The sequence below is a fragment of the Diadema antillarum genome, unplaced genomic scaffold (genome assembly GCF_040938485.1).
Source record: "Diadema antillarum isolate AM-2024a unplaced genomic scaffold, OU_Dant_1.0 seq00000456_RagTag, whole genome shotgun sequence".
Classification (NCBI taxonomy): Eukaryota; Metazoa; Echinodermata; class Echinoidea; order Diadematoida; family Diadematidae; genus Diadema; species Diadema antillarum.
Window position 1 is genome coordinate 606,277 of NW_027271428.1, and position 12,663 is coordinate 618,939.

Genomic DNA, 12,663 nt, shown 5'->3' on the forward strand with positions numbered 1-12,663 from the left:
TACATCAATTTATTATTGTAACATTGCATGAACTTCGTCATCATGCTCCTACATGATGTCACCCTATTGAGAATACAAAATATACAAATGCAAAATATTCATCGCTTTTTTCATTACCTCGAAAAGCATTGTGACTTCACATGAATTGGAATCATTCTATTGTAACATGCAAACCTAGTAAACGAACAACTCCCCTAAATCATATTGCCGTGCATGATACCAGCAGGATAGACTTGGTCATAGGCGCTGAAAGGATAAGCATGGAAAGTACGTCTTAATAGAAACGCTTTATCTTAATCCATGAAGGGACATTCAAAAGATTGTCCCGTTACATTTCCCAACTGGCAGTGAGCAAGTAGGATTACATAAAGATGTAATAGAGTGAGCAACTGTGCATTGAATCCAACATATCTTATAACGAATACTTGAGCGTATTTCCCTAACATTCACGACAAATATTTCATTAAATTAGTACTTTTTTTTTTTGACGGGAACAAGAGAAGTTTTTATGACATTACGTGTCAATGATTGTGTGGGTAACCCATGGGGGAAAGTAGTTTTGTTCATTACGCTTATTTTTTTTTTAAGTTGACTAAAAGGAGACCGCAGTTTGTTCATGATCAACGTAAAACGATGGGAAAATAAGAAAGAACGTCCCTATCCCCCCCCCCAAAAAAAAAAAACCAACAAAAACAGCTCATATATTATGATACACTAACATGCATGAACAAATTAGTGTAATTAAAGGGCATCCTCTTTTTAATAGAAACGGACTGATGATCATGTGAAACATTGTCTCCTGTGGAATTCAGACACGACACACTTTGGCATATAGTCATAAACAAAATATCCATTCCTAGATTACCACTACTGATAGGAATGCTCGAGTAAAAACGTTGATACTATAAATGCGTGTGTGAAAGACAATTAAGGCAAAACTATGAAACATTTTTTTTTTTTTCAGTTTTACACTGTACAAAAGGCAAAGTCATTATACAAAACTGATTATGCACAACATCCTCTCTTGGTTTATACATCTTTGGTTGTTTTTCAGTAGGCCCCTATACGCTTCTAAAATTGCATGAAATACAAGGCCCCTAAGACAGTGACATAAACTAGTGTTTAATACATGTATATATACCCAAATATCTTTCTTCTACAGCTCTCTCTCATCTAAACTCTTATTCTCTTTATCTTTCGTAATAATATTAGTACCTCTGACATGCGCATTAAAGTCTTAAAGTCACAAAACCTATCAGACATAATAAGCTACCCTTTATGTTTTTTGTTGTTGTTATTTCCAATTTTATGTTTGTTTTTGCACTGACAGCGTTTAACACGTCTATTCACTCTTTTACTGCTGACATGAGTGTGGTTAAACAACAATAATAATTATAACAGCAACAACAACAACAAACTAGCATCATAAGACATAGGCGTCATATCGAAACATGCATCAACTGACAATATTTCTTACGCAACTTAGCATTATCCAACAGGCATCATACAGTTTTGAAAGTGTGCATGTGGAGAATCGATATGCTAATTATACTTTTTCCATATTCCATTTACTGATATACTGATTTAAGTAACACGACAACTACTGATCTAAATAACTTAACTATAATGCGGGAACAGAAATCATATAAACTGGTTGCAAGTCTCTAACATTATACTGTTTCGTAATAGTTATTTCAGGTGATCCTATAAGACTTCCCTATTACATCCTTTACGTTGTCTTTTGATTTTTACTAATGAATGGGTCTAACGCGGAGGTTTATTCCGTTCGGTGGAGTCAGGAAACCAAGATTGCCAAGTTTTGGAGGAATCTGAAATAGAAACAGAAATGTAGATATTTTATATCTAACACCTTTAAAGAAAAAAAAAAACGAATCTCGCTACTAGATTAGTCGAATGCTCATGTTGTCATGTCGTCCATTGAAAAGTGCCATCACACGTTTCGCTAAAAAGCGTATAAGATTTAGATAGGGGCCTATATCCTAAACATAACATTTTCGTATGATGGCATGAATAGGCTCATTATTGCACGAGGCGAAATACAAAATAAAAGGTGAATGGTCTTTATTCATGCAACGGAACAAGATTTTGCATTTAGTGATTTGAGATCAGACGTCTACTCGATTCGGCTTCGTCCCATTGAATAGAGCATGCGGATATCATTTTCATCTTGTATGAAGTCTCCCGTATGACCACGGGACTCGTGACCATTCACTGTTTGTACGATTGGAGGCACTATAACTATCGTTACATCAGCATTTTTTTTTTAATTCTAACATTATACGTATACATAAGTTATAGTAGATGTTTGATATAACAAACATTTTTACAGAAGTCCAATAAGCACGTTTGTAGACTATTGTAGTCAATGTATCAAAATGTAATTGTACAATCAGACAAATAGTTAGATAGATTGATAGATAGATAGATGCAGATGTAAATTGAACTGGTCTTATCACATCATATGCGATGTAGGAAAAGAGAAGTAATTTCTAATGTAATGTATGTAAGGTTGATAGAAGCGCTACAATATAACCAATCAAAAAATACCTCAGTCTCCGGGCCTGGTTCGAAGCGGTATTTCTGCAAGATACACACCACTGCCACCTTTATCTCGAGAATGGCAAATCTGACACCGATACAGCTGCGGGGACCGAGCCCGAAGGGAACCCATCCCGATGGGTGATTGTTAGCCCGCCTCTCCTTGCTGAACCTTAATGTAAAACACAAACACAAACACAACAATTTTTTACAAACAGAGTTGCATAGTTTGTGTATCTCAATACTATCTCTTGCCTCGCTGGTCTTTGACGTTATCTCTTTTTTTTTTTTTGCATTGTTGTTGTTGTTGTTGTTCTTGTTCTTGTTGTTGTTGCTGTTGGGTTTGGTTTTTTTTTTGGGGGGGGGGGATGGGGGAAGTTAGGGACATGGACAGTAATGACAAAATATGTCTGATATTGATTGTTCGCTTCGGAAGTTACTACATTGCCTTGTCGTAATGTCGTAATTCAGTTAGATTATCAAAGTATTTGATTATTGTCTGCTGGCATTCTCCTATATTGACGTGAATAGAGACAGTGGTAATCACGTCCGTTGAAATTTAGACGGACAAACATAGCGACTTTTATGGGACTCGAATGGTGAAAACAAAAGTACATTGTATAACAAAATAGTATTTTGAGTAAGGTAATTGATAAATGATTCTCGGAACGAGACCTTTAGTCAAGTTAAAGAATTATTAACAATTAGCTTCAGTTCGTGACAAGGAAATTACGGATGTAAAAATCATTGAACTATTTTATGGAATTCGTGGCGCGAAGTACGAGCATTGGCATTGACAGGTGCTGGCAACAAAATTAATGTGACATGCTAACTTCGTGGAGTCAACAAGCTTTGAATCATGCGTTTTTAAAGGATTTTTTTTTTCTCTCTAGGGCTTGTCAGGACGTTGTGCAAAAGTAATCTCATGTCGTGTATAATCTGTGCGTGTGTCTATGTGTCTGGAAGGGTATATAAGTGAGTATGTTTTGTATGTGCTATCACAAGATATAATTTTCATTACCTCTCGGGGTCAAAGGTGTCTGGGTTTGGCCACAAATCGGGGTCGTGGTTGATGTTCCAGGTAGGGATGAAGATGTACTGTCCTTTCTTGATTGTCATCCCGTTGTACGTCACATCCTTGTTACACTCCCTCTCCACGCTTGCGCGATGAAAGGAAGGAAATCAACATCAAAGCGATAATTCAAACAGCTAATTCAATTTACAACATGCTTGTGTGAAAGACAGTCATGATTATCATCAGACAATGGATGGATAGCTCACTTATATAGCCCGCACTGGAATGCCATTTTGATTCGCTGAATGAAATTTTTCGGAAAGAGGTTTTGATACTCATCTGTTGTTCTATCTTTAACAACAATTCTTGAGCCATGTTGGGGATAAGATTAGCGTGTAAGCAATAGCATGAACTCAACTTCTAAGCTGTATTATATTGTATTACATGTATATATATATATATAATATACATTTGCTGTCAATATATTATATATATATATATATATATATATATATATATATATATATGTATAGTGCGAGAGATAGTTCCCTGGGTCCCAAACGTGCGCGGTGCCTCATTGTTGGTTGCATATACTGAAAGAAATTAGACTGAGGCGGACGTTGCTCTCGATCTTGAGTCTCCCATTTATTTGTCAAGCTTTCGGCCAGTCACCAGGCCTTCCTCAGGATCTAATATAATAATGTTAGAATTATTTATATATTTTTCTGGATATATGATGTTATTTTGATGATGAGATGAGGTTAGATTGGATATTTGTATTGAATTGAATGATGGATTTGTGTATATAAAGGAAATGATTTAGAAGATTGGTAATATATGAAATTGCATTATGACACATCAGGTTATTCATATAATAACTATTCTGTTGGTAGATCCTGAGGAATGCCTGATGACTGGCCGAAAGCTTGACAAATAAAAGGGAGACTCAAGATCGAGAGCAACGTCCGCCTCAGTCTATTTTCTTTCAGCATATATATATATATATATATATATATATAATATATACATGTATATATACAATAGTGCGAGAAGATTAGGGGGCATTCACTGACGTAGCTAGTGACATGAATGCCTTATCTTCTCATACTAAGTATATATATATATATATATATATATATATATAATATATATATTGTATCATAACTACACTAAGATCGATTCAATACCACTTATCATCAGTGTTTACATTTCTCCTGGCGGATAAAAGCGAAGCGTTTCCATGACAACCATGTTGAGGTATTCCATCTTGGTGATGACTTCAAAGGTGACGTCATCCAGAGTTGGAGCCATGCGAGCCACCTCGGCGATCAGTCGGTCCTGGACTGATTCGTTCGTAGCCAGGAGGTAGGAAAGGAACCCAAGAGCCGTGCTGGTTGTCTCAAAACCAGCAAGAAAAAAGCCTACAGACTGAACAAGGAAAATGATAATTATGCAATACTATCGGTGACTACCGTTTGTGTGAATGTTTGTGTCTGTGTTTATACATGTGTAAGTATTACATGTATTGCATGTATCAAGTTTTAATTTCTATGTTCGTGAAAAAAGAAGTACATAATAATATATTGTAATACAATAGCAATGGTATTATAACTTTTGTTACCTATATCAAAAATGTTTGTCCACATTTTGCAAATATATGTTACTTTGTACAGCGTTGATCAGTTTAGAACATTGCCTTTGCATTATTTGAAAGCAAAGACTAAGTACCATTGAAAAAAAGAATGTGCGTGTATGAGGGTGTGCGTATGTGTGTGTGTGTGTGTGTGTGTGTGTGTGTGTAGTTGTGCGCACTAACATTTGTGATTTGCTTGTTCTTGTTTTTTCGAGACCATTAACGCCCTTATCATTCTCAACTGACGCTTTTGTTGGATTAGGAACAGATACTAGTGTTTTTATAATTATACGCACTAAAACGTCTTCGAGGCATTGCTTGATGGGCACCATCCGGGCCCCATTACTTCTCAAACAAACATCCCCAAGAGAAGAAGAGAAAAGAAGAGAAGGCAATTAACAAATAGGAATGAGTCAAGAATGAGAGAAGAACGGTAGACGTGGTAGACATAATTATAGACGGCAGGAGGAAGTAGATATCTGTATATGTTCAAAAAAGGAAATGACAGAGTATTTAATTTTTTTTTTTTTGCTATACATTGCCCGCTGAATTGGTAGATTTACACCAAGACCTCAAGCCCTCTTTACAGTATAATTTATGTTCCTAAACCAATTTCAAAGGTAGTTTATTTTGGTTATTTTCCTCCTTGCATTTTAACACATTTATCGTTGAAACATCTGTGTTTCAGTTTCATTTTCTTTTTTCTCCATCGCAACACAATCAATAACATTATGCACAGTGTACTTGAAAAGAATAAGTAATCAATAAAAAGGGAGATACATTATATTTTAGAAGAGGGTCGCATACAAATAAGCATTATAGTGAGGGATTATCACAGGATTGAGATGGGGAACATGACAGAGGCAAATTTATGATCAGGTGATAAACTGATAGTGCTGGTCAATGGTGTGTTGTTGTCGTTGTTGCTGCTGCTATTGTTGTTGTTGTTTTATCTTTATATCTTACAACAGTCATATGACAGCGCTTCATGAATTCGATGCCAATATACAGGCCTACAAGAGCTACCTTGAAAATTTAGAATATCAGACATCACAGATGAATGAACTTGAAATAACGAATAGATTTCAGCACGGAGTCTCACATTGCCCAAGATTTCCTTCATGTCAAGAGCGGTCTTCTGGGCTGGTTTCCAGCCGGTCTCCTGGGCTAGATCACTGATACCATCCTCGACCTCCGTAGCGTGCCCGGCGTCATCTTTCTCCTTGTGGGCATTCAACATCAGTCGCAAGAAGTCTGAATTCTGCGTGGGAGTGAAATGGCCAGCTTATTATTGCAAAGGAGTTTCATTTATGCGCTTGACACACACACACAAAAAAGAAAGATGTGGGGGAGGGGGGTGTTGTCGAATGGAACTTTCACTGTACCTGCTCAGAATGGCTTTTGTGGCAGGGCATGCTACAAGTGATTAGCGGTGATGATGTGACATCAAAATCCTGCACAATCTATAGGAAGTCTAAATTTATACTAAACAGTATGTGTCATAGAACGTATGAACGCATGGGAGATCGACGCTCTGATGTATATAGCAGTTTGTCTAACCACAGATTAGCACTTCGACACGAAGTTTAACAGACGTCTTGTAATGCTAACTAAAATACCTTGCAGAAGAGACGTTGTCTCTTTCTATCATAGCTACAAATCCGCACATAGCTTGAATGTAAAACCTGGGCCCTGTTCACAAAGATGGGAACTATATCGAATCAAATAGTGAATCCAAAGTTGGAGCAGATTCAGATCAGATCTAGTTTGGAAGGTTAAATAGACATTAAAGATGTATTATAGAACGTAGAGGATGGGCGCAAGATATTGCTGCCTCGTGCCTTAGGGGAACAGTTCCTTACTTATAAGAACTGATTTATCCCATTGTATCTAAAATCGGTTGAATTGAACTTAATTGAACTTTAATTTCAACACGTTGTGATCAGACCTCGAGATAAGCCCTTTCAATTGATTCACCCTTAATCAACAGATCAATTCAAGTTTATAATTGTTCATAAACATTTCCTCCTTGAAATACATGTATTTTGGATTGATATAAGTTTGACGAAACCTCTGATGTGTCATCGGCGTTTCTCTCCGCGATCGTCTTCTCGAAAACTCCCATGAAAAACTTCTCCACATCTTCCGGAAAGACGCCATGCTTGTAGAAGAAATTGATGACGGGAGTCAACCAAGGGAAGAGCACTGATAGTTTTGAGAGAAAGAATGAGAGACACTAAAAGAGGTTTGAAGCTATTTGACTCTTGATAATACATCTTACAGTTGGCTTTAGGAATAACATAATCATACAGGCAAGGTTTGTCTTGTTCGTGCTGAAATATGTAGCATCCTCGATCACTCCACATTCAAGGGCAGGCCTGTGAAAGATCAATGAACGACCGCAAAAATTAATTTCTCAATAATCTGTCAGTGAACTTTCAGTGATCTCTGCGGTCTTCTATGATTCCTACGTATTGATCTTTCAGTGAATTCCATGATCTCCATGGTCTTAAAAAGAAAAGAAAATGGCACAATATATTTTGTCGGCAGTCTTTCAACGATCTCTCACAGAGCGCTCAAGGGTCTTAATTGGTCTTTTAATATATTTCAATAGTCTCTCAAGAATTGCCACATTTTGGATAAATATATAATATAGCATAATGTAGCATAATGTAATAAAATATAATATAATATAATATAATATAATATAATATAATATAATATAATATAATATAATATAATATCAATTCATATCATATCATGTCATATGACATGATATGATTATATTACAAATTCTGCCGATGGTTGTAGGAGCCTACTCACTGGATAAAAGAAGGATTGGGTTGGTGATGCTGAACGAAAAGGCCTTCTTGGCATTGGTGATGAAGGGATCATCCTTGTTGACTAGTGAATTTACTCTCATACCGAAGGCACACGACCCCACGACATCCATGGCAAAGCCGCCATACAAACTGGAACAAAGCACATTAGATTTGACAATAAAAGAGACACAGGTATTAAAGGGGCCAAAGTGGTTAAAAAGGTATACTCGTAGACATGTAGTATATGCTATGATCTTTTAACTTGCATCTCAGAAAAAAAAAGAGAGAAAGGAACGGAAGAGGACGAGGATGCAAAAAGGAATAAAAAGGATGATGGTAGTGGTGGTGGTGATCAAGAGGAGGAGGAGGATCTAACAACCCATCGAACTTCAGCTAGCCATGGTCTCATGAATACTTACTCTTTGCATTCTATGGGCTTTCCCGCAGCTTCCCGTTCCGAGAAGACGCTGACCAGTACCTCGCCGCAGTCCCGCATCAGTGGGACCATCTGTGATACACGGATGTCATGATCGAGGGATTAATACTAATCACAGGCGTCCGATACGTCAACGCTTGATAAGTGACAGTTTGTTACGACTGCCTTCTTAATGACGTGTTTACATCAACGAAAATTCTGAAATACTCTCTATCAGGAAACCTGGATAATCAGTTTATATTTGGCTTAAATGAAACTGGTATCATTGGTCGGGGACGCCAACTTTAAAGTTGGCGAATGCATAAGTAGTGCATTTATAATTTTCCCATATTATTTTGTGATGTGTTTTGCTCTCTAACGCCTCATAATGCGAATATGGGTACGACTGGAAACGTTTCCTAGTTAACGCCGTCATTACCACTGGCCAACTGAACTATACGTGGGATGTCTATTATAGTACAAGAGAGTTAAACGTCAACCTTTTTCAGCTTGATGTTAGCAAACGTTGGGGAGAGAAGATTCCTCGTTCTTCGCCACCTGTCATCCCTAGCCGCCACCAAGCTCGATCGTATTATGCCCGTATTCAGCCGGTTTTGCTGGTAGAAGGAGATAGACCATACATTCTTATAGAGTAATATTAGAGATGGAGAACTAGATACTAAGAGTAAACAGTGATGCTTAGCAGTCCCCTCCATTTCCAGCAATTTTGTTTCTGCCTTTACCATAATGACATAACATTTATTTGTATCTCTGTTGATAATTTTACCTGTGTCTCTATTACATTTTATTACGTTCATCGCATTATTGTACTGATTTCTTGACGTCTGTATATACGAACATTTCATTGTATTCCTAATTATTTGTTTCTTGGAAATGAAATAAAATCAACTTGAACTTGAACTTGAACAACTTGAATGTTTCTCCAGTAGTGTCTTTCGAACGTAATAATCGTACACTTTGGACAGAAACTATGAAATTGAGGGGTGGTTACTACAAGAGAGGAGGTCAGGAGATGTGCATGTTTACTTAAACGAAACACAAATAAAAATGATGAAACGAGAGTAATGTAAGAGAGAAGTTGAAAGGAGAGCGGATATCCAGTTTGAAAAACCAGTCATGTGAACATGATGCAGGCGAGATCTGGACAAGGCGGGAAATTTGAGAAGGGCCTTGCCGCGGACAGCATGACTTGTATAAGGAAGTTGTACGACAAAATTGGTGTGCACCAGTTCTTGCTTGCTTATGAATATTGCTTCCTATACACGTAAAACGAAATAACCAAAACAAATAAATTAATGTCCAAGTTCCATCAAAACTACTATTCGCACAGCAAAGTAGATACGGCCACAATACCTAATGTCACAAATGAAGGCATCCGACCAAATTCTCACCTCTCTGTTCACAAAGCAGTCGAAATCCTTTACGAGGATCTTCCTGGCGATGTCAACATCGGCTACAAGGAGAATAGGCTTCCGAAAACTGTACACCCTGCCAGTGATCAAGACAGCCAGTGGAACACGAAAAGGAAGTCAAATATGTTATACTCTGCAAAATTCTGTAGCTAGTTTGACCTCAATCTCTTTTCTCCTCAAGTTGATTCAAATTGATGAAATCAATTCTTGAAATTTCACTTCCTCCAACAATCTCCATGCAAGGTATGAATTATGAATATGTTAGAGCAATAAATGATTTGTTGTTTTCCTTAGGTCAGTATCTCTGTAAATATTTACAAAAATGATTCGTCAAGTGCCAAATAGTTGCAATACATTGTGTGACTATGGGCTGAGATTCAGTCACATAAAATAGTGACTATCATACCAAATGGCTTGATCTTCTTATTCGATTTGGGAAAACACAACGCGCCAATGTTTAAATCCCAAAGAATCCGTGGATCACGATATCCTTGTCTTAAATAATTTCACATGCAATTCGCTTCATTTTCAGAAATATATAATACGGAAATTTTCCTTTTTTGATCAACACATCGTATCACATCACTTACCCGACAACTTTACCATATTTCTTGAAATACCCTGCAAAAACATCATGGAACACCTGTAGGTAGAAGAAAAGGGAAAGCATATTACAAGCTCTCCTTTTTATTTTCCCCTCCATTTTCAAAATTACGCAGTAAATAGCATGTATACGTTTATTCATTTCTCCCTCAATTCACGGTGTTTGTTTATTCATTACGATATTTCGACGTATTGAGAATATACATTTTTTTATTTTTTAATTATCTGTTATTTTCTCGTGCTTGATGTTTGTACATTGTCACTCTTTGTTAAGAATGTGATAAACGAAACGAATAAAAAAAAACAGTATGTAATAATCTTTTTGGAAAAAAAAATCGTAACATCTAGAAACACGATATGCATCAGTTGCATTAGACTCTGGATACAGGTGGGTATATTCCATACCATATTCTCCTATATGATTCATCTTTTCTCGATCTCCTCTTCTATCGCCTCCCCCCCCCCCCCCTTTCAATCTGGGCTATATTTCATAACAGATGTTAAGATAGCAATTCTTGATTAACTTTCATGGCAGCTCCTTGTATAGCAACAGCCAAACATATACAGCATTTTGCCATTGCAGTAAGAGTTGTTATATCATGTCTGTTTTGTTTTTGTTTTTGTTTTTGTTTTTTTAATGAAATGCAAGCCAGATCCGCCACCTCTTTTCTTTCCCCACTCTTCATGTAGATATTTTCATATGAGTATATAAGGCTCACCACAAACCACTCGGTGAAGTTGCCGAACACCGGGATGGACGGGGGGCCCGGGATGCCTTGTCTCGAGAAGTACGTCCTGCACCATTTGTCATACCTGGCGGAGAAGTGACCGGGAAAACATGGGTAATTCCTGTTGATAGCAAAGACTGTTCTTCCAGAAATACACTCTAAGAAAAATACCGTCAACTATAGTTGCACCTTTACCAGTGTCACACGGAGAGCACCTTTACGAGTATAATTATGCACCTTTCAAACCAGAAAGGGTACTCCCAGCTGTGACTACGCAGCGAAGGTGCAAAATTGAACCTACTTTTTTTTAGAGTGTAGGACAATACCTCATTTTATGGAACAAAAAATAATGTTCTTAAAAAAGTAATGAATTAAGGAAATGACACGTTATTGATTGTAGTTAGTTCTAAATCCAGACATTTTTAATTTCAAGTCGCACCTCGCTCTATGTATGCCCATTGCATGTATACACAGATCTGACAATGATTTTTTTTAAAAGTATCAATAATTATTATCCTTTTGTTCAAGAAATCGCTCTTGAACATACTTGATCTGACTCCAGCGCAAGCCTTATAACTATGATGAGATGACTGTACATACTATGAGATAAGGACTACCTGTAATAATTAAGATAAATGTCTAGACTAGAGACATGTTTGAACTTTGGTACTTCTGTAGTTACTCATTGTTCACGGCGACTAACAATAAAATACTAGTATGCCATTCGTTCACTGGAATTAGTCTACGCTCACAAAATTGTTTAAAATATACATGGGTGAAAGGCATTTTAGCTATACGTATAGCTGGTTGCACCAAAAACGCGTTGAACGGAGAAAGATATCCATACACCCAATGACTACCCTTTGACGATCTGCCTAGTCTATGCGTATATAGACTATACAATGTGTTGCAATCGCGTTGTATATTATAGGCCTACATAATTCAACCTTGGCCCTGTTGTATGGCACACGATATTAAATACAATCGGCACGCATACATTTAGGGGACCAATGGCCTCTACTATACATCACTTTCATGCTCAAATCATCATGACCCAGATTCACGGATATGATACAAGATGACAGTGCCACTGCTCGTCTTCAGACTATCGACATGATATTGCGTGTTCACATGGCTGTATAGCAAACAATATTGTACCACTATTGTAGTGCCAAAATTAATATACGGACTAATGTATATGGTGTCCAGCTTGTATCTAATATCATTATGTATATACTCACAAGAAGTATAGTATGATGCATGCAGCGATGACGCCTAATGTTGCATACATGGTGGTGCTTGTTCTCTCTCCGTCTGTTTTGCTAAACTGGTTGTGAATGTACCGCTATTTGGCACTGACTTCGAACACGACTTCAACAGAGAGAAAAATCATTTGTGCCGAGGACACAATGCTTCGTGTAGTTTGTACGGTAATATTGTACAATATAATTCGTC

At 37.2% G+C, this 12,663-nt stretch overlaps 1 protein-coding gene across 1 annotated transcript; it reads right to left on the reverse strand.

Moving 5' to 3' along the window:
* Window positions 1-12,663, reverse strand: LOC139732940 (cytochrome P450 3A6-like). Its single transcript, XM_071643776.1, has 13 exons — window positions 12,450-12,663; window positions 11,200-11,293; window positions 10,468-10,520; window positions 9,857-9,953; window positions 8,945-9,061; window positions 8,449-8,537; window positions 8,031-8,179; window positions 7,279-7,412; window positions 6,310-6,468; window positions 4,782-5,002; window positions 3,581-3,718; window positions 2,569-2,731; window positions 1-1,829 (listed from the first exon to the last, which is right to left on the reverse strand). Exons 1-13 carry the CDS (start codon window positions 12,497-12,499, stop codon window positions 1,752-1,754), a joined length of 1,542 nt encoding a protein of 513 aa, XP_071499877.1. The 5' UTR covers window positions 12,500-12,663; the 3' UTR covers window positions 1-1,751.

Bases quoted from the DNA above. Each gene is read 5' to 3' on its own strand.
- LOC139732940 (XM_071643776.1), bottom strand. From the start codon at position 12,499: ATGTATGCAACATTAGGCGTCATCGCTGCATGCATCATACTATACTTC. The intron at 10,521-11,199 runs GTGAGCCTTATA...TTCTACCTACAG, and splicing joins ACTTCACCGAGTGGTTTGTG to GTGTTCCATGATGTTTTTGC. The intron at 9,062-9,856 runs GTGAGAATTTGG...TCCTTCTACCAG, and splicing joins ACTGCTTTGTGAACAGAGAG to CAAAACCGGCTGAATACGGG.